Here is a 22,775-nt window from a genome sequence, read left to right on the forward strand (position 1 = left end):
TTGTGTAATGTTCATTCAAGAAACAATTGTGTATTTTTCTTTCAAGAAAGGGGTTTTTGATTTTATTCTGTGTCATCAAATTAATACTGGGTACTTAAAAGAGGTACCATTTGTCTGAGGGAAACTCATTACCTTTCTACATTGTTTCTTTTATTAATAGTTTGATCGGTTCAGAGTATTCGAATTTTTTATACGTGTTTTAAGATATCTTTATATATGTGTGTTCTAGAGGTGCCTGGTGCTTGCGATACAAGACCAGTGTGTGCTGCGGCGCGTCCAGACTAATGGGAGATACCGGAATTTGATTTACGTCTCACGGTGCGTCACTGTGAAGTGGGCTAAGTGTGTTCTGCTGAAGCAGCTGGTCGTTGTTTTTGCATTGTTAAAACTGCTATCTTGTTCGTCACTTTACCGTAACACGGAAGGTCTAATAAACTGTGTTACTGCTACGAACTATGTTCAGTGTCCCGTTAACCGGTCCTTCCACTCCCTAAGCACCCACATCGGTTGGCCGTGTATCACAAGATAACGCAGTTAATCATATTCTGTATTTTGGAGGGATAGGAAAGGAGAGCTTACCGTTTGGTGCATCTGTACAGAAACGTCCTTATTGCAGTATGGTTGCTGTTGTGGTCGCGGAGTGTAAAGATGTGGCAGGTCGTGAGTACTCACCCAGAGCGGACAGTCGGTAGTTCATGGTAACGACAACGATGCCGCGGTCGAGGAAGAAGTCTGGGCCGAAACCAGCCAGCGAGGCCCCTCCATGTTGGTAGCCGCCCCCTGGAATCCAGGCGAGTACGGGCAACAGCTCCCCAGAGGCGTTGGCCGCCGCCGCCGCCTCCTCGGGCACGAAGACGTTGAGGTAGAGGCAGTCCTCGGAGCCCTTGTCCGGCTGCAGGCACAGCGGCGCCTCCTCCAGGGCGTCCCGTACGCCCTCCCAGGCGACAGGGGGCCGGGATTTCTGCAACAGGCAACGCTTTGTTCCCCTGACTCACTCGGCATTTGGCCCCTTCACTGGTGGGCTAGGAAGTTGGATGGCGAAGTGGGCGATGTATACGCCCTTATTATGTATTTCTCAGTTACAAGTTACTCTAGCCTTCAGCCCCTAGCACGTTCAAACAATTTGTCAAATTTTCCGTGTTTGTCAAATTATTATCCGGTGTACTTGCTTGTTTCATGTTTGGACGAAGACATATGAAATTTTGGAAGAAATATTGATTTTTTTTTTTTAATTATCGGCCGATTCGACAGAGACCTTGCAGTCTGAGGAGATTGTGACCAACGCAGAAACGTAGCGCAGACCCGTCCGATCTCACGCGTGCCACCCGGCCGCACAATGTTGGAACGTGCGGACACTCTCATTCGAGGCGATCGACGGATCACAAGCAAACACCTCGCTGCTCAAGAGGACGTGCTGACGCACTCTTTCACTAATTGAGTACCAAATGGGGTGTGTCCGTTGGGCTCATAGCCGCATAATATAAGACCACAAAGAGGAACGAAGGACTATCTGTGCTTGCGCGTCATGAGGCTGATTGTGACAATTTTTTGTCGAGTATCCTCAGATGCTACCAATAATGAGTTTATCACTTCGAACCGGTAACAAAGAGGAAATCCATGGAGTGGCGCCACACCATCTCTCCTCCGAAGAAAATGTTCGTAGTCGCACCCCCAGCAAGTAAAGTCATAGCGACGGACCTCTGGGACTATGAAGAGGCTATTCTGTTTGATGTCCTTCGCCGTGGTGCAACGATGAACTCTGAAATGTATTGTGCTACTCTCTGCAAATTGGAGAAAGGACTTGAGTTTGATCGCTGCCACAAAAATACAAACGAACTTCTCCTTTGCCATGACGACGCCAGGCCACACACAAGTATGCGCATCCGCGAGAAGCTCACAAAACTGCATCGGACTGTTCTTCCTCATCCACCCTACAAACTGGATCTCGCAACTTCCGAGGTCCCTCTGTTTGGCTCAATGAACAATGCACTTCCAGGGAAGAAGCACGTGGTTAATTGGAACGTTATTTATGCAGCCAGTCATTGGCTCCCAAGTTCGTCAGTGGAATGGTGCCATTCAGGGATGCAGGTGGCGTAACGCCGTCACACTGAACGGATATTATGTCTAAAAATAGCCAAAAGAATGGGGAATAATATGGTGCATTGGAATGCTGAATGAAACCAACCTGCTTCCAGACAAAAGTATTGCTTTACTTAACGAACAATCCTTGTAAAATAAAAGCGTCATAGGGAAAGAAAGAAAAAAAGATCTCAGGCCATTATCAAAATGGTAGAGATGTTGCATCCTTTACATACATATGTTAAACACGAGGACGCAAGAAAAAGAGCATCAATATTCAATGTACGACGCGCCATACCTCTTTTACTCCATCACATGTTACTATAACAAAAATTCGCTCTGCGAGCATAGCGCATTGACGTGATGCTTCCGGGATTCGGGGAGGAGGGCATGATCCGAATCGAATACGCTTGGCAGATTAACGATGAAGGCTTTTAGGCTGTTTCCCACATTTACTTAGATAAATGCTTGGCTAGTATCCACGTCCGGCTTCAAATAAACGCTACACAATCATTTGGAAAAAGTTCTCGCACTTGCACATGTGCTTTACTCGAGACGCAGACAGGTAAGGTACAAAGATCCCTCCCAGGTGGAGTGGTGACGTCAGGGTCATCCGGCCACTAAGTACCACTGACATCTCTGCAAGCCCGTAGGGAAACAGGAACTGTTAAGGAAGACGAAACAGAAAGAGAAGGAGATATTTCCAATGTAAATTAGTCTATGAGGTGCAATGAGACATAAAACATTTTCCAATTCTCACATATTATATACAGAAAAACTGGAAAATATTTTCGCCTAACACGTTTTACTTTTCAATCTGATAGCGAAGTAATTCTAACAAGTTTTTAAAAGTTTCATTATTCAGTCGGAGAAACTTTCGATATAACCATCAGTTTCTGGGTGTAATATTTCCTTTATCAGAATTTCATGGGTACATTTAGCTCTCAGTTTCAACTATTTACTCAGCCAGCGACTTTTTTCTGTGTCTTTTTTATACACAGTGATAACGCAATGCAAGAAACGCTCTTGGTTCATTCGTTGCCTTTGGAACTACTGTAAAAATACTCATACTTCGCGACGGGATACACACAATGTGAGACCTGAAATACTTCAAAACTGAGATAAAGTTTGACAAACTTGGTTTTTACCTCAGCTCGCTTTTTTGACAATCCCTAGTAAATCATCAATGAATTTAACAAATTTCATCATTTGCTGTGGTCTTCAGAGGCAGTAAAGTTGATCCAGGGCGGAGTGAGAAATCTGTGAACGAGATGCGGAAAACCTATCAAACAGGTTTGATCCTCTTGTAGGCAGAGACCAGGTTGATATCAACTGTCGGAAGTTGTGTTATGTTGGGTGCCCACGGATTACAAAGGACAAATACACTTCCGTTATTCACCATTCTGTAGCGGATAATGGATTATATTATACTGTGAACACCAAACGCCACTTAACTTATACTTTAGATTTTACATCCCTGTTGGCTATGTTAACTTAAGTTTCATCCTTATAAGAGTTTATTCCCACTACAGAAGAAAGCCATTCCAACATCAGAAGGAAAGTTTGCGTACATCACGGCTACTGTGTGTTACTGAAGCTTTCAGGGTGACATCGCAACAGCATGCCCAGAGGAGACTCACGTGCAACTTACCGATATATGTCAGATTTTGAGAAGGTGAATCATTCTTGAAATACCGAAATTTAATAAACTCGTGGCTATTTGCCCAACTTGCTACTGAACGATCAGATTCTGTTTCCTTGTTCACAACTTCTAACAGCAGATACTGCAGATAAGACTGTCCACACTACTTTGTAGTCTACTGCTCTCAAGATGTGTCTCACTTGCAATATTAACTTCTTTAACATGATATAGCCTCATACAGTCATCAAACTTCACTGTTTTTTGCTCAATTTGTTTTTTCTCTGAAATTGCTGTAATTTGTCATAAAATTAATTAACTGAACTTGTCATATACAGTGACGGGAGAAAAACCACAACACTAAATTATATTTAACGTAGAGCAATAAAATTTCGGAAACATTCTTGTCTTGGTAACATATTTAAGTGATTAACATTGCAAGATCATAGTTTAATGTAAGCGCGAGATAAGCCACTGCAAATCTGAAGTGCTAGTACATTAATAACAGTTGTAGCCACCAGAGTGTTGAATACAAGCATGAAAATATGCATAAATTGTGTCGTTCATGTGTCGGATATCAGTTTATGGCATGGAGTTCCATCCTGTTGCATTTTGTCGGCTTGTAGAGGGATGGTTAATGCTGATTGTTGATGATGGAGGAGCTGTCGGCCGATTATGTCCTATATGTACCCGATTGCAGACAGATCCAGCAGGCCAAGGCAACGTGTCGACACTCTGTAGAGCATGTTGGGTTACAACAGCGATATGTGGACGAGTATTATCGTGTTGGAAAACACCCCATGTACTGTTTTTCATTAATGGCTGATCGAATCACTAAACTGACGTACAAATTTACTGTAAGGATGTGTGGGATAACTACGAGAGTGCTCCACCTGTCATACGAAACCGTATGCCAGACTACAACTTCAGGTTTGGTTCCAGTGAGTCTAGCATGCAGACAGGTTGGTTTTAGCCCTTCAACCGGCCTCCTTTTAACCAACACATGGCCATCACTAGCACCGAGACAGAACCATGTTTCATCATATGAACAAGAACTTCCATAATGCCCTCCAATGAGCTCTTTCTTGACATCACTAAAGTTACAAATGGCGGTGGTTGGAGTCAGTGGAAAACACGCTATGAGACGTCTGGCTGAGAGCTGTCCTTGGAGTAAGTGATTTGTAACTGTTCGTTGTGTCTCTGTGGTGCCTATCTACGTATCGATGGATGAGTATGTGTGAGAGAACTTAGGTCTACCTTTTATCAGCAAGTACAGAGGTGAGACTTGGCCACATATTAGTTCAGAGTAGACATTGATTGAATTCTGACTTATTCTAATCAGTCAGTAGTATGGTAAAGAGACAGTTATTCGAATTTTGGTTAACAACAGTAATAGTTAGGTCATCATTCATGTACTATAGTACTCAACGGTATCCGAGCGACCTGAATTGCGTTTCGCCTGAATAGTATGCAACTCACACTACTTAACAGTCTTGCAGGTCCTGTGCTCTCTCTTCGGTACTGTCGTTTGACTATACAAAATGTCTACTACAAGAGGCCACATGAGAAAACGGTTCTGTACACCTATCAATCCAGATGCAAATTAAATCACAATAACGTAAATATCAGTAAACGCGTTGTTAGAAATGACATCCATTACGCTTGTGAAATCAAAAATTATTGCAATAAATGACATTTCAAAAAGGAAGTTTCACCTTGAAATTATTTTGCGAGCATTTTTCTATTGGGCTGAGACCCGACCTGAATTGCGTTTCGCCTGAATTGTATGCAACTTTCACGACTTAACAGTCTTGCAGGTCTTCTGCTCTCTTTTCGGTACAGTCGTTTACTGTACAAAATGGCTACCACAAGAGGCCGCATGAGATAACGGTTCTGTATGCCTGTCAATCCAGATGCAAATTAAATCAGAAGAATACAAATATCAGTAAACGTGTCGTTACAGATGACATCTATTACGCTTGTGAAATCAAAAATTATTGCAATAAATGACACTTCAAAAATCAAGTTTCAACTTGAAATTATTTTACGAGCAGTTTTGACTGGGATGAGACCCGGCACTGAAATTTAGTAATTACTTTTCCAGTTAACTAACCACGATAGATCCTACATACGTTTGCAGTCACTAGTAACAAAGTGTGCGCAGGTGTAAACTTGAAATAGCAAGGCATAGTCTTTTGTGATGGGCTGGGATTCAACCCAGAAACTCATCGGATTGTTAAGAAAGCGCAATCAAATGTTAGAAATCGGAATTTTTTACAAATGGCGTGCTGATTGGAACTGAAATGACAAGACGAATAAATTTTGACCAACCAAGAGTAGAACGGAACACCTATCGTCATTGACTTCCAGTCACGAATAGACATTAAAAATGGTTTATTTCACCAATATCAAGATGTAGACATGTCTGAACTGGAATGAAGTAAAATTTTGTGCTGGATGGGATCGAACACTGCACATATCATCGTCGCTGACTATCGAATTCCTTTCACCAGTAACTAAGACAGGCATTTTGAATCTGAAATGGTATGACGAAAATTTGTGTGGCTGAATGGAAGTCGAAACTGGTACCAGTCGCTGTTACTGAAAACCCACAGAGAAGTGCTAAAAATCGGAACAATTTGTCACCTGCAGCTTGGTGTGCGCATGCTGCAACTTGAATGGCACGATCAAACCTTTTGTTCCACACCAGATTCGAAGGAGACACCCGCTCTTATGGAGATGTTGAGGAGTTCGGACTCTTGGGGAAACAATGGAACGAGAGTACTGCATCGTCTCGAAGAGGCCAAACCCACCGAGAAGAGAGATCTGAGTTGGAATCCCAGACCAGCATCAACAATACCAACATCTCCATATCAGATGCAATAAGAAATAAGTGTCCGTTGACCTTACACGACTAATCGCTTATTAATTCAAAAAAATTCGTGTAAGAAAGGAAAGTCGTGACAAGAGTTTCTACCTGGAGCAACTACCGCCTCCGTCATGGGCCAACCTACAGCGACTCTCCTAAAGTAGACAGCGAAGTGATGTCATACTTAAAGCGGATTTGGAACAACTGTCCATTCCCTACGTTATTCAGCTTGCGTTACCAGGGGGGAAGAGGGTGTGTTGGTGGTTGTTAAAAATAATTGCCTGATGCCTGAATCGATCACGGACCTTAAGCATACACAGCTACAATCATTCCATCAACTTACAGACTGGCTCCTGACTATGTTGTAAAGAAGGATGCTCCACACGGAAATAGAATATTGATGCTCTGAAAGCTCACTACAACCTGTTCAGTCATTTCCTTGTTCGTCCCCATGCGTGTTTTTGACTTGATTTTTTAACCGCTGACTTAAAGGCGAGAACACGGTAGAATGAAGAAATTCCTGTTGGAATCGTTCCTTTCCACTTGTGCTTATGTGCTGAAACACGCATTTACGATCTACTCATAAATATGGTGCAGTGTAAACGCAAAGGCCAGATATGGTACACATTCTCATCTTCAAGCTTATAAATCACGTTTCGTCTGATATACTTACGTAGATAAGGGCTTAGTGATCTTTTCTCATACAGCGTATTATGTGAAGAGTATTGATGTATGTAATCCACCAGCCAAACGTATACCTAAAAAACCATCCAAGCGCGAGTATGACTGAGTATTCCGTTCAAACTTGATTTCGTTTATAGATAATAATAATAATAATAATAATAATAATAATAATAATACTAGTAGTAGCAGTAGTAATTTCGTTTGGTGCAGTACCATGGTGCAAGTACTTCTATTGGGCGCCACCTTCTTAGTTCTTTTTATTTTTGTTTATTTCTTAACAGCATTATCTCGAATGAGGTACTTAAATGATCCCTTTTAAAATACAGAATAATGTCTCACTTGCAGAGAACAAAAAATAAATGCTTTGTACATGAGTAAAATGTGGCAGGTATGATGATACAGCAAATAAAAATCTCTTTTGTTTGAAAATGAAAGAAGATGTTCTTCATAGCGTACCTCAGTAAAGCTAAACGCGTCTGGTGGGAAATATCAAACATTTTTGTAGTTGCAACGACAAAACAAAAATACCCTCAAGTAGTGTAAATAGTGATTTGTTTTGCGAAATCTGGGACAGCTATGATTGTGCTAAAAATGGTGATGAGTGGCTTGGTTTCATCACTTTCCGCCGGGGAAGCGTGCACTTTAACGCCTGTGTTATTCAGAGAAATATAGCGGTACCTTGCACCTATTAAGAGAGAGACTGTAAGCTTTCTGAAGGCGGCTCCTGTATTCACGGTTGTCATAAAAAGGCAGTAAGTAATCTCTGTGATTTACTTAAGAATTTGGCAGCTTGAGTGTATCGGTATTAATACCTCGTCGTTTTTGTGCTTCGTTAAGAGACATTGTTACAAAAATTCTGCCTTATTCAGGGTTGTGCTGCAATAAATATTGGGCTATTTGTTAAAGTATTCAGTGGCGCGAGTGAAGCTCTGTCTGTTATTCAAAGAGACCGCCATATAGAGGTTAAAATATGGCGATGGTAAATGCTGCTGTTCTAAAATTGGGTAGTAAATTCTCAAGTGATTTCGAGTAAATATAATATTTTATTTTTTGTGAACCGTATGTAAATGGCCAACTGTTTGAGCTCGACCATCTTCTGTACGTATTTGTCATGCACTATCTGAATGTATAACCCATTCGTCTAGAGTGGAATTCAGCAAGTATTCTAGCCACATATGTGCAATAGAATTAATTATTCTATGTTACACATTTGTAAAGAGTCTAAAATTTTGAAATTGTCACCAGTTTTGGTGTCATTGTAAGTGCACATTCCTTCAGTAATAGATTTGTACCCCTATCTTATCAAGCCAAAATTGTGCAATAGTTATATTAACTAAGTTTGAGAGAATTTGTCTTTAGATCTCGGGGTCCATTCCTCCCACTCAGCAACTGATTGTGCTGGCGTCAAAGAAGCGCTCATGGTTTTACTGGTGTCTTGAGATTGATTCTTACAGGGGGCATCAAGAGCTGTATTTAGCTGTTCATGTGACAGGAATTTTATCACGACGTTATGATCAATATAGAGTACTTATCTACCGATCAGCATTCTTCTTACTAGCTAGCGTTTGTTCAGTTGCCCAGTCGTGCTTCTCAACTTCCGATGTTTGAAGTGTTCCGCTGGACTTTTAATATCTCTGTCGCAAGAGTTTGCTTATCCAAGAAAGTTATACGAGGGCTGTTCAGAAAGTAAGCTCCGATTGATCGCGAAATGGAAACGACTATGATAATCCGATAAAGCTTTGCACAGATGTGTTGGGCAGTGTCTCTAGTATGACCCTAGATAGCATCACGTCACTCCTCTCATTTCTGAGCTCACAGTGATCGCGTAAAGTTGTCTAGAGAATAGTGTCTCCCGCCAAGTACGAGGACCTGGTGAGAAATCTCGCCTGAAGCTATACAGCCAACATTACATAACTGTCGTGCAGTTTCTTCTACAAGGCAATATTCTCAGCCGCATTCTGAAGGGGCAATGAAGATGCTCCTGCATCGTTTTCAATTGGAAATGTTTGACTACCCACAATACAGCCCGTAATTGACTCCCCCTGCGTTTCATTTCTGCTCCCATGAACCGCTGGCTATGAATACAACATTTTGGCACAGAAAACGAGCTGTAGGCCAGCGTAGAGAATTGGCGGAAAGCACTGGCGGCTGTCTTTTATGATGAGGGTATTGGAAAGTTGGTACAACGCTACGACAAATGTCTTAGTCAGAACGGCAACTACGTAGAGAAGTAGCTGGATGGTGTAGCTAACTGTTAAAAATAAAACATTTCTAATTTTCACTGTAGTTCCCATTTCGCGATCAATCGGAGCTTACTTTCTGAACAGCCCTCGTATATAGGCAGTACTGTACGTTGCCAAAAGTGGCTATCTGCTGTCATATCCCTTGTTGACTTATTTTGAAATGCGGAAGTGCTGTGTGAGTTTGGTTAGCTCCTACCAGCAGCAGATTACAGTTGGTGACTGTGCCTGGCAACTCACATGCAATTGTCGGTTTGTTTTCGTAGGACCAGCAATAGACTTGTGTGTACCTGGTCTGTTCTGTGTCCTGTGTTCGGGAATTGAGTATAACTCGATGAGGAGTGGTCCCGCTGTGACGTGCGAGCAAGAGTTAGTTACACATGACGGATATTAGTTGGCAGTCCAACGGTTAGAATTGTTCCTGCCGTCCGTAACCACAAACTGCTGTCAGAGCCGGTTTGTAGCATCATTGGTGGTGTGTTCTCGTTTGTTTGGATGGCAAGTTCGGCATTCGGTTAAAGTTTCCCTGCGATTAGTTCCACTGTGACGTCTAATGAGGAACTGGATTGTTATGGGGGAGGAGACCAGACAGCGAGATCATCGGTCTCATCGGATTAGGGAAGGACGGGGAAGGAAGTCGGCCATGCCCTTTAAAAGGAACCTTCCCGGCATTTGCCTGGATCGATTTAGGGAAGTCACGGAAAACCTAAATCAGGATAGCTGGACGCGGGATTAAACCGTCTTCTTCCCGAATGCGAGTCCAGTGTGCTAACCACTGTGCCACCTCGCTCGGTACGTGTAATGAGGAACAGATGTGTCATGTGTGTTTGCTAATTCAACCACGTGACATAGTGTCGTATATTTGGCTGTTTTGACTGTCTGCTACGTTTTAATAGTTTGTTTTAAGACTGTGTAGCTACTGTCTGAAATCTGACTGGGCGGCCAGTGTGTCCGAGCGGTTCTAGGCGCTTCAGTCCGGAACCGCGCTACCGCTACGGTCGCAGGTTCGAATCCTGCCTCGGGCATGGATGTGTGTGATGTCCTTAGGTTAGTTAGTTTTAAGTATTTCTAAGTTCTAGGAGACTGATGACCTCAGATGTCAAGGCCCATAGGGCTCAGAGCCATTATAACCATTTGAAATCTGACTGAATCGGTTCTTACTGACGGGACAAGAGTAGTGTTTACTGACGACGAAATAATTTTCCGAGATGATGACTTGAAAATATTGCGTGCGTATAGTAAGCGCAACACCAGCCACCAAAGTGAGATTGGAGGTACAACTGTTCGTTAGATGTCACTTAGTAGCGTGATGTGTCAGTATGTTGTTTGTGAGAGCTGTGTCTGACACAATACCGTATTTGTCTGGTTAGATTTTAGTTTGCTATGATCTCGTCGTTGTTCCTGCTTGTAAGTACGTCAGAGTGCTTAAGGCTATCGTCGTCGTGTTTCCTTCAATTTGTTTCGTTTGTTCCCGTTGTAAATTGGGGATGATAGTGTCTCCGATTGACTTGTGGTCTCAGAATTGTTGTTGTGCATTTTGATTGCGTTTTAAAAAATGCGAGGGGCTTTTGACGCGTACTATAAACATGTTTTATGCTTTTCCATGTTTTTTTATTATGGGTGTCTTCACTGTGACTTAACTGACCTCGTGTTGAAGAAATAACGGACGTGTGTTTGTTGTCGCAATGTTCCTCGTCTCTCAGTGGAGGCCCTTGATTGTAAGTTATGGCTAGTGCCTGTTTAGTTTTAAGCGGAATAGGTCCCCCCACCCCAAACACACACACACACACACACACACACACACACACACACACACACACACACACACAAACACACGTGGACTGAAGTCCTAGTTTAAGTTACGACTTTTATCGGTAATAGCAGACAAGTTAGTTTTGAGGGACTATTTACGTAGTCGTAAGTAATGCCAAGCTAATTAAGGTACTGTGAGTTCACTAGTTTGAGTAAGCTTAGAGCGGCCGCTGTTCCCTTCTCAATATACTGCTTTGGGTTACTACGTGGGCATGTAGAGAAACAATAGCTACGTAGCTGTTTGACGGAGACGTCTCGTCTGTGTCCATTCTGTGTTTTTCTTATGTTCAGAATTTTCTGTGGCGTGATTTTCATTAACGTGTGAAACGGAATGCGCATAAATAAATAAGATGGCCCAACTCGTTAAGGTTTTTCGGTTAAATTTTATGCCAATGTTTAAGAAATGTTCTACTATTTCTCTCTCTCTCTTTTTTCTTTCCATTTCATCGAACATTGTTGTTGTGTCTTGCAGTGAGACTTTGTCACTTATTCAGCTCTGTGTTATAGAGCAAGATAGGTCCGCTCTCCTTGTGTCTTGCACCTTCAGCAGCTGATGGGATGAGTGCCGTCGTTCACATTGATGGCGCATCAGTACTGGTGTTACAGGTCCTTGCTTCCAGCACATGGGTCAAGGAAGGGACATCGGGCGTCTGGATGGGCGCTGCATGCAGCCAACTGTGCATACGTTTTAGAAAAATAAATAAAGAAATAAAAAATAAGGAACATGAAACTTCACAATAAAAATCGCTATTAGCTCTGAGCGTTCTCTGTTGTAAGCAACCCCCTCTCCACTGTCCCTTTTCCACGCTCTCGGCACGTTTCAAACGTCACTTCAGACTTCAGACACATCTTTGTTCCTAACCTACCCTAGTTATCCAGCCGGCAAATGGGCTCTGCAGTTCAACATGAACTCCTCACATCGTTGAGAGCTGAAGGCTAGGTTCAAACGAAGCTTCAAAATTCTATGATCCGAGCGAGACTCGAGCACACCTCCTGTCGGTTTCCTGGTACGCGCCTTACCTCTCTTTTCACATTTATATATTTAATAGTTTCATACAACGTTTCAGTACAAACAAGGTGGAAGGTATAACGTAAGAATAATATAACGTTACGAACAACGTTAGCTCCGCAGGTGTTTGTAAAGGAACTGAGTAAATGGCAAAACAGTGCAAATGAAGTAAGTAATATGTTATCTTATAAGTGTATTGTAGTCTCAGGATAATATACTGATAAAATGGAATAAACGACTGACAGAGTACGTTAACTATGGATTGATTTCTCTGCTGCGTGAGCTGAAGATCACCGAAATTCGTTCACCTCCAGCACGCGTAACAATCATTGGCATCTCTATCATTTACCCCTCGGACTAATGTCTACTAGAATTTATCTGTGGGGTGTGTGTTTCATTTTAATTCCGACTCTCCCTTTATGACGAGAAGCCTCTATTTCACGGACACTCCCTCTTCTGCATGAAATCCGTTCAGTTAGTTTCGCTGTGGGATACGGCGAAATTTTCTGCCGTTTCCAAGCAAGCTTACAAACAGAGCTCTGAACCGATGAAATGCACATGACAATAACAGGGTGGGGCGAGGGGAGAGTCGAAGAAAAGGGGGAGAGATGGTGGCAGACGACTCCAGCCCTCTCTGTCTTCGTATACATGACATGGTGCAGGTCCAAGTAGGTGGAGTCCAATTCGTGGGCGTGTGCTCCCATTGGTTGCTGGAAGTCCTCTGTAGAAGTTTTGAAATCCTTCGAGAAAATCTATCCTCTAAAACTGCCGAACAAGGATTTCATAGTGCTTGCTTCCTACGCGAGCCGATTAGGCTCGTGTTAAGCTCGGAAGCTAGAGATGTGATAGGCCGGAAGTTCGCCTCTTACCGGTGCAGTGGAGCGAAGGTGGCAGTTGAAGACGGGGCGAGCTACAGGCTGGAACCCCCCGCCCTTCCGCCAACACCTCCACCTAGACGGAACCCAACTCCCCTGGCGCAGAACCGCCAAGTATGTTGGCGTAACCTTGGACTCTCGTCTCACGTGGAAGCTCCACATAGACGAGGTCTACAGGAAGGTCTGTGCCAGAATGTCTATCCTATTCCCAGTCCTCAACACAACCAGCTCCCTTCCCTACTCTGTAGGAGTAAATGTATATCAGGCCCTTATACGGGCCCAGTCTGGGGATACACTGCGAAGCAGCATCTAGACAAACTCCGGATGCTGCAGAACAGCCCCTCAGGAGGGCACTGCATCTACCTCTGGGATTCCCCTCTCACGATCTGCACGCCAAGCTGAAATCTTCTTCCTGAGAAAGCGTTTCCAAGAACTGTCAAGGGCCTTGAATGAGAGCTCTTCCAGAGCAGGAAACGACCTCATCCACTCCCTAGGTCGGTATGACATGTCCCGCGACAAGCAAAAACTCCCTCTGACGATCTTCAACGACTAAGTCGAAGGGAAAATCCCAATCTCCAGTCCCTAACCCTGTTCCCTCCCCCATAAAATCAATCATCTCACCAACCTCAGGCAAGTACCAGACACACACAAAACATTCATCACATTACACAGACATCCAAAAATCATAGACAAGAAACGCGTGGAGTAAAGGCGAAAAGGCTACAAACCCCCTGCCGGTCGGTGTGGCCGAGCGCTTCTAGGCGCTTCAGTCCGGAACCGCGTGACCGCTACTGTCGCAGGTTCGAATCCTGCCTCGGGTATGGATGTGTGTGATGTCCTTAGGTTAGTTAGGTTTAAGTAGTTCTAAGTTCTAGGGGACTGATGACCCCAGATGTTAAGTCCCATAGTGCTCAGAGCCATTTGAACCATTGCAATATCCCAAACACAGTTCCCCAAAGAGGGTAAAGTAACAGATGAGAGTGAGTGACGGGCTGTAGGCGTTGGAGATGCTGTTGGCCGGTGGGATAAGGTGTGCAGCTGCACCGTGAGGCAATAACGGCGAGGCGCAACGCAACTGCTTGATGGTGTGCCGTCAGTTAGTTCGTGATCGGAGGTGGTTAGTAGGCCCACCTCCTTATATCAAACTCTTCTTGAACTGATGAAATCTTTGCTACCTGTGTCGTGAACAAAATTCTTTACACAGCTCTGTTTTAGGTTGAACAGTGTTTTCGTTTTCGTGTTTCAGTGAATTTAATTAGCATAAGTTGTTTTTTCTCACTCTTTGCTTGCCCCGTGCAAATCGGTTAACCAAGTTTTAAGTCTATCAACACCACGAATATCAGTGAATTGGTAAAAACATCTTACTCTCTTGTTCGTTACCCTCAGCAATGATTATCTCTGTTGCAGAATGTTGTATCACGCACTAACTTATAAAATTATTTCCCTTGGTCCTATAGAGGCTCTCTCCTAAGATGATCACTTCTACTGCTAAGTTATTATCAAGTCTGCGTTTTGTAAGGGACCTCAGCGTTTAAGAACATTATTTACTACGCAATTACACTTCCTCTATGTAGAAAATAACTGTAATAAATACAAAGTTTTCAATTCAGTCTTTTACTGCAAGCATCCTAAGTCATTTTCAGATGTATTAGGTAGTGGTTTATATATAGAGCTAAATACTGGGTTCGTCTCCACAATGACAGACTGCTCTGCATGTTTTCATTGCGTCAGGTTGTCTATAGGTGTCTATGCATGTCAATTATGAATTTAATTTAATGCATATTGCTTTCTTTTCATATCGTTATTTTTATCGGGGTATTTCTTGGCTGAAATATTCACGTTTTCAGAATATTCTGCTATGATACTGAATTTTTCTGTCACAGTTGAGTCAGTTATATTCAATGCGAAAATGTTTTTGGATAGAATGGCTGACCATCATTAGATGTATTCGGAGGATTTTACAAGTGTCACATTTGTGGCAATTACATGGTATTGACAAAAGGTTCCTCTGTCAGGAACAACCGACGAATACATGTGGAGGTGCAGAAGGCGTGGATTGAATTGGATACAAGAATTTATCCACAGTTTATCACTTTTCGCGTTTTCGTAGTTGGTGTGTGCAATGATACTTTTTAGAATTTTCATTTTTAGAGCTGTTGTCTGTACTACTGTGGACAATGACGAAGTTTGTAATGGATATGTAGATTTGACCTGTGTATTTGAAACTTAGTTATCGATTACGAGTATACGACTTGTGTGTTTGTGAAATATGTTGTGCAGTTCTTTCCTTTAGCATTTCTGTTTTCTGTGTTGCTCTCTGCACTGTTGCGAAAAACAACAAACTTAGGTTTTCTATTTTGCCCTTTTTCAGTAATGCCTAAAGAGAGCAACACCCTACAGTTAACTTCTTAACGACTTATCAGTTCGGACCTATTGGAAATGACACATAACAACGTGAAATCAATATTCGAATTACCGATTCCAGTGTCTTCTCTTTTTGACAGTAGTTCAGAAACTGACAAATAAATCAAAATGCTATAACAAAATACTTCACAGACCTTCTACATTAACGGTGAAAATACTGAACCATGGTGTCACTGATAGTTTTTAAAGTAGTATTTGTCAGACATACTTCGTTGTTTCCTACGAATGTCCCACGTTTTTTTGCGAATTTAGTTAGGCAGCAAAGCAAGAGTACAGCTTTGCACTCGCTTATGTGACAATTTCTTAACTGTTTTGAATGAATATTTCACTGTTTTCGACAACGTGGTTAGACACGCACCTAACGACGAAGCTGACATTTACATCAATTACAACGTCTTTATTTTCCCAGTAGTTCTGAGAAGATCAATTTAGCAATACAAAAACCACTGTAATAACCTATTCTAAAAATGGTGAAAATGTTAAAACATTTTATGGCCGGAATACATAACTACAATAAACCCATATACGTCAGTTGTAGTTACAGATTACAAGCTACTCGGAGAATAATGCGAAATGCAGACTTCCTATAAAAAGCTACTGCACTCACCTGCTGCAAAAATGCTATATGGGTCAATCCTAATTATTGATTTCAGTATTTGTTACTTTTGTAGATTTCCAGTGCTTGTGTTAGGAATTTGCTGTCAGTTTTTCCATGTTTTCTGTTATTGACATTGTCATTTTTACATTCCCTATGTGTTACTTTTTACTTCATTTTCCCGATGTGTTGATTTTAGTTTCTCCCCGTCCATAACACCCAGTTTCTCGGGATAGTTTCACGTGGTAGTAGTAATGAGAGATGAGAAAGGCTAATCGAGCTCTGCAACACATTTCAGCGAATACTCTGTTCTAGAATCACAAGAAGAGGAAGTAAACTTGGAAAAGGGCAGGAGACACGAGGAGATTTCAGTTAGATTACTTCAACGTCAGACAGAGATTCCCAAACAAGATACTGGATTGCTAGACTTGCCCAGGAGCAAATATAGAGTCAGATCAAAATGTAGAAGTGTTGAATAGTAGGCAGAAGTTCAAGAGACTGATGAAGACGAATCAGTGCACAAAGAAGTGGATTACTGAACTACAAAGAAATCAAGTGAGATGCTTGAAGTTCTCCGATGCTGTAGATACGGCATCAGGAATATCTCAGTAAGTAGTTCAGCTGAAAAAGAGATAGAGAAGATCCAACGGACAGCAGCGCGCTTCGTTACAGGATCATTTAGTAATCTCGAAAGCGTTACGGAGATGATAGATAAACTCCAGTGGAAGACTCTACAGGAGAGACGCTCAGTAGCTCGGTACGGGCTTTTGTTAAAGTTTCGAGAACATACCTTCACCGAAGAGTCCAGCAGTATATTGCTACCTCCTACGTATATCTCGCGAAGAGACCATGAGGATAAAATCAGAGAGATTAGAACCCACACAGAAGCATACAGACAATCCTTCTTTCCACGAACAATACGAGACTGGAATAGAAGGGAGAACCGATAGAGGTACTCAGGGTACCCTCCGCCACACACCGTCAGGTGGCTTGCGGAGTATGGATGTAGATGTAGATGTAGAACGTCTCTAAAAAGGGCAATCACAGAAATTAGGAAGGAAAACATAGTTACAAAGAAGGTAAGACCGAAGAAACCATGGGTTACAGAAGAACTACTTCACTTGATCGATGAAAGTTGAAACTACAAAGATGTCCAGAGAAATTCAGGTACGTAGAATAACAAGTCACTTAGGAATGAAATAATTAGGAAGTGCAGGGAAACTGAGGCGAAATGGTGGCATGTAAAAAGTGAGGAAATAGAGCAAATGATTGTTGGAAGGATTAACTCACCACATATTCATGTCAGAATTACCTCCGATAAGACGAAAAGTAAGGGTAGTAACTATTTAATGCAGAAGAGAGAGCAGATAGGCGGAAAGAGTCCATTGAAAGCCTCTATGAGGGGAACGACTTGTGTGACGATGTGATAGAAGAAGAAACAGGAGTCGACAGGAAAGAGATAGGGAATCCAGTACTAGAATCTGAATTTAAAAGAGCTTCAGAAGTCAAAAAAGGCAGAAGGGATAGATGACATTCCATCAGAATTTCTAAAATGATTAAGGGAAGTTGCAACAAAACGACTATTCGCGTTGGTGTGTATGAGTTTCGCGATATACCATCTGACGGGTCTAGTGAAGGAGGGGATACAACCCGTCGGCTTTGATCAATGACGTCATACGTTAGTCATGGATAGTAATGTCTTCAATTCGCTTCATAGATAATGAAACAGTGCTGTGTTCCGGATAAGCGCTATCATTGTACATTAAAATAATTGAATGTGAATCTAAAAGCGATCTCTTAGTATTCCTTAAATTATTCATCGTGTGATTTAATAAAATGAATTGGTTGTTTTATATTCAAACGGATTCTTAATTTTATTCGTAATGATATTGAGGTAATTTGGAGTATTAGTTTTTTGCTGTAGAACAATTTTTACTGTCTTATTTTTGTTTATAGGAATGGATTTGTCTGTTGCAATGAATCTTGACGATTTAAGAGAAGCTATGGGCGAAGACATGTTGACCACAATTTGTTTCTTGCAAATGTGTGGTCTTATTGCTGAATACGTCCAATGTCGTGAGTGCGGCGGACATATGCGCCTCACCAGTGTATCAAGTCGCCGTACTCACGACTTATTTGTATGGAGGCGCAGCAGAGACCGGTTGTGGCGATCTATTGGGAGGGGAACGTGGTTCGAGAAATCTAAGCTCGCACTGAGAGACATAATGAAAACCACTTATTGTTGGTGTTCAAGATATCCTGTGTGGCTTTGTGTGCATGAATGTCGTGTGAGTAAGCGTACGGTAGTGGACTGGCACTCGTATTGTAGGGAAGTTCGTGGGGAATATATGAAATATAGGGGTCGTTGGGGGGTCCGGGTGTTATGGTCGAAATTGACGAGTCGCATTTTGGGAAAAGGAAGTACAGCAAGGGGGAACACCCGGTGGGATTATAGGTGTGGGGGGGGCAGTAGTTTGAGGTCAGCATTGTGACGATGTAGTGTTCAGAGTAGTACTAAATAGAAGTATGGAAGTTTTGGTTAAGTTAATTGAAGATCAGGTTGCAGAGGGTTCTATTGTTATTTCAGACGGGTTTTCTTCATATAGTGATTTAAGGGATAGGGGTTATCAACATCTTGTAGTAAACCACAGCATTCAACATTGAATTTAGTTCATTATCCACAGGTGCCTGCACTAACAGTATAGCGGTGTACTGGACAGCGGTAAAATCTCTTATAAGGAAAGGGAAACGTCAGATTTCGACTCTTCAAAGCCACCTAGATGAGTATTCGTGGAGACAAAGTATTCCGCGGACATAGTGCCCGTTTAAATGTTTTATTAAACATGTAGGCAAAGTGTACCGTACCAAACATCTCAGCTAATTTCACAATTTCACAGTGGGGGGGTGGGTGGAGGGGGGTGAATGACAGTGTGTGTTTGTGTGTGTGTGTGTGTGTGTGTGTTTCTTGTGAGTGTTGGTATGTGATTTTCGTTCCTGTCTGTCTAGGCGAGCTTCGGTTATTCCTCGATATTTCCGTGTGGTAAGTTCACTTTTCCATTTGCTTCTTTCACTGTATTTCACTATTTTGACATATTTCACTGTATTTTCGTGTTGTGAAGTACGTAACAGAAATTTTTCAGCTGTCGAGCTTCTTTCGTTTCCCAGCACTAATATCAGTACGACATTTTCGAATGTGTACTTGCGAAACACCCGACACAACTAAAATTTGTATCCCGTCCTTCACTTCGCCTTTGCACTGACACTATGTATGTCTATTGGAGAGCAAGATACAAGTGTTGCGTACAGATATATAGCTCATGTAACGAATGGGATACTCCGAGGCAACAAAAAAACTGTACCCCATAGTTGCGTACGGGATACAAATTGTACATGCGTCGTCTTCTTGTCTCCGTGTAGTTCAATTGAGGTACAGGTTGCAAATGTAACGTACGCCTATTTCCACCTTTTTGTTACCAGTGTACATATATAGAGGTCAACGGAAGTCTGGTATACATAGACGTAGGTCCTTCTGTCATCAGTAGTACTGATATGTAAGCAAGAAAAGACTGTTAGTAATAGCGGAGACGAAATAAAAAACACATCTACAATTTGTATCCCGTGTTCCATTTAGGGTTTACTGAGGCGGAAGATAGATCGTTCAAGTGAAGAACACGACAGTAATGCTAGTGAAAACGAAGAAATCGACTTACGACAAACTCGTATTCCGTACTGTACGTAGGCAACACACTCCGAATGAGCTTTTAATTTTTATAGGGTGTTTCATTTAAGGTTTAGTGAAGCAGGCGATACATAGTTCAAGTGAACAACAGGACAGCAATGCTAGTTAAAACGAAGAAATCGACGTACGCTAAACTTGTATCCCGTACTGCACTTAAGCAACACAGTTACAAAGAGTTTCGAGATACAACTGACATACATGTACCGTGATGTATTCTTTGCTAGTAATATATTTCATTCATTTCTTTCCATTGTATTTTGTGTACAAATACTAAGATACAAACACGCGATATAGTTAACGTGAAAATACTACTGGCCCTTATGTATATGAAGCACAGTTTTTCTCTCTCGCATTCCTTTGTTTCTGAATATTCTTCTCAGCTCTTTCATCTTTGTAATACATGCTCTCTGGCCAATTCTGACGTCATTTGTCAAAGCCGACGGGTTGCATCCCCTGCTAAACTAGTCCCCATCTGACTTTCGGAAAAGCAACATCCACTCGATTCTAAATATTTCAAGAGACGGCAAGTGCGAGAATTGCCGCGAATAATATGCTGACTATTAGAAAACAAAATTGAGGATGAGGTAGATGACGGCCTGTTTGGTTTTAAGAAGGGTAAGGGCACAAGGGAGACAATTCTGACGATGCGGATTATAAAGGTACAAAGATGTTGGCAATTCAGAGAAAAATGGGGGCAAGCTATAAGGAAAGTAATATACAATATACCAAGAGCCAAGAAGGAACAGTAAGAAGTATGACCAAGAATCAAGTGCAAGGATTGAAAAGGATGTAATCTTTCGACCCTGATTTTATGCTCTGTAACAGGCAGTAAACATATGCGTTTGAGCATAACGATCATGGGAGGGGACTAGCTAATTTTGTCAGCGACTGTACAATCAACGAAATGTCACACTTTCAACGTCGCTAAAGGTATTGTTGCAGTCGCTCGGTAACGTGATTCGCTAGTCTCTCGTCTTTGTCACGCCAAGTACGAATCGAAGCAGTGGAATTCGCATCTGCTGAACAGCAGCGGCCGAAGTCGAGTCAGTCGCAACAGTCTTGCTCGACAATGTTGAGGAAGTGGGGCCACAGTCTTTTCCAGAGGCCGGTCATGAGGAGCGGCGGTCCGCTGTACTGGAGGCTGTGCTTCCTGGACTACATGGGGACGCCGCTGGGTGTCGTGGCGCTGGCGGCGTTTGGCATGATAAGTGCGATGTGTGCGCTGTCGGATGTACGGGAAGTTAGGCAAAGCGGAGCGCAGGAAACAGAAGGGGCGGCCGGAGCCGGCAGGGCTGCGGATGGCGAGCGACGGCGGAGGCTGGTGAGCCCGCAGACAGAGCGGTACCTCAGACTGTCGCTGGCCATCTTGAACCTAGAGAACCACCTGCTGCTGGTTGCCGCCGTCCTCTGGAACCCGTTGATAGCGCTGCCTTGGCTGGTGGTGCAGTCTGTGGAGGTGGTGGTGGAGGTGCTCCGGTTGGTCTGCCGGCTCTTTTTGCGGGACGCCAGAACCAGTGTGACGCAGTTCTGTGTCGCAGGATCGGCCGTTTACAATTTCCTACAGGTCGTGTGTTTCTTGTTAAAAAAGCTTTCATACTGTTACAATTGAATTCACGGTTCTACTATCCAGAATACACTGTACTAATTCGTCTCAGACGCTGTGTCGTTTCATTTACGTAAACTACCCGAAACCTAAACAATGTGTGAAAAATTATCCAATACAGTTACATGCGAACCTGTTGGCGCAACCTATCAAGGAAGATGCTGGGCAGCTTACTGAAATAATAGGTCTCAACTGAACATTGCTACCTGAAACGGAGGAAAATGGTCCAAATTGAACTGTGTTGTGGTATTTTCCATTTTGTTGTGGTACAAAGACTACTGCACTTTTCAGACGTATCTTGTATTTCTGCAGTATATTATACATTGTCTTACGTTTAAATATATGATAATTATACAATTATAAAGTGCTGGCAGTGTTTTCATTTGTGGTAGCATTGATTGATCTGTTGGTAAACTAGTGATTTTAATCTGTGTTTCGGGTCTACAATAGGGAATAATGGAACTTTAATACTTTTAACTACTAATCCGTATTGTCTTTTTTATCGCGTTCACTAATACAGTTGTCGTATCAAACGCACTATGATTAATGGAGCTAGAAGGAATTTCTGCCCTGAAAACAAGTAAAACAGTTTCTTTATTATGATGCAACGGGAACAAGTATAACAGAATCCCCTTATTCAGAAGAGCCCAATATTTAATCTATCTTATATATATTTTTAAATCATTGGCTGATAATTTGAAAATGACCTGGGGTGCTTGAAGTAAAAGATTGAATTAAACCTTTAGATTTATTTCAGCTGCTTTCCACACGCAGAAAGATTAATTGTGTAAGAAGTAATGTTCTTAAAAGCTACTGAGCATACGAAATGCGAACTTGACAATAACTTTGCACTTGAAGTGATCAACATGTCGAAGTGATCAGCATGGGGACACCTCTACGGGAACAAGGGAATTAATTATATCAGCATGTGCATGATCCATCATGCTGCAACAGAGATAAGCATTGCTCAAAGCAAAGAAATAGAGCCGGCCGCGGTGGTCTAGCGGTTCTAGGCGCTCAGTCCGGAACCGCGCGACTGCTACGGTCGCAGGTTTGAATCCTGCCTCGGGCATGGATGTGTGTGATGTCCTTATGTTAGTTTAGTTTAAGTAGTTCTAAGTTCTAGGGGACTGATGACCACAGATGTTAAGTCCCATAGTGCTCAGAGCCTTTTGAACCATTTGAACCAAAGAAATAGAGGTAAAGT

At 42.3% G+C, this 22,775-nt stretch overlaps 1 protein-coding gene across 1 annotated transcript in view; it reads right to left on the reverse strand.

Moving 5' to 3' along the window:
- Positions 1-22,775, reverse strand: part of LOC126095598 (cholinesterase-like) — a 59,481-nt gene that overhangs the window by 9,173 nt on the left and 27,533 nt on the right. The window contains exon 3 of the mRNA XM_049910370.1: positions 673-961. Coding sequence (XP_049766327.1) covers positions 673-961 — 289 coding nt within the window. The remainder of the gene's footprint in view (positions 1-672; positions 962-22,775) is intronic.

This window comes from Schistocerca cancellata, chromosome 8 (genome assembly GCF_023864275.1).
Source record: "Schistocerca cancellata isolate TAMUIC-IGC-003103 chromosome 8, iqSchCanc2.1, whole genome shotgun sequence".
Classification (NCBI taxonomy): domain Eukaryota; kingdom Metazoa; phylum Arthropoda; class Insecta; order Orthoptera; family Acrididae; genus Schistocerca; species Schistocerca cancellata.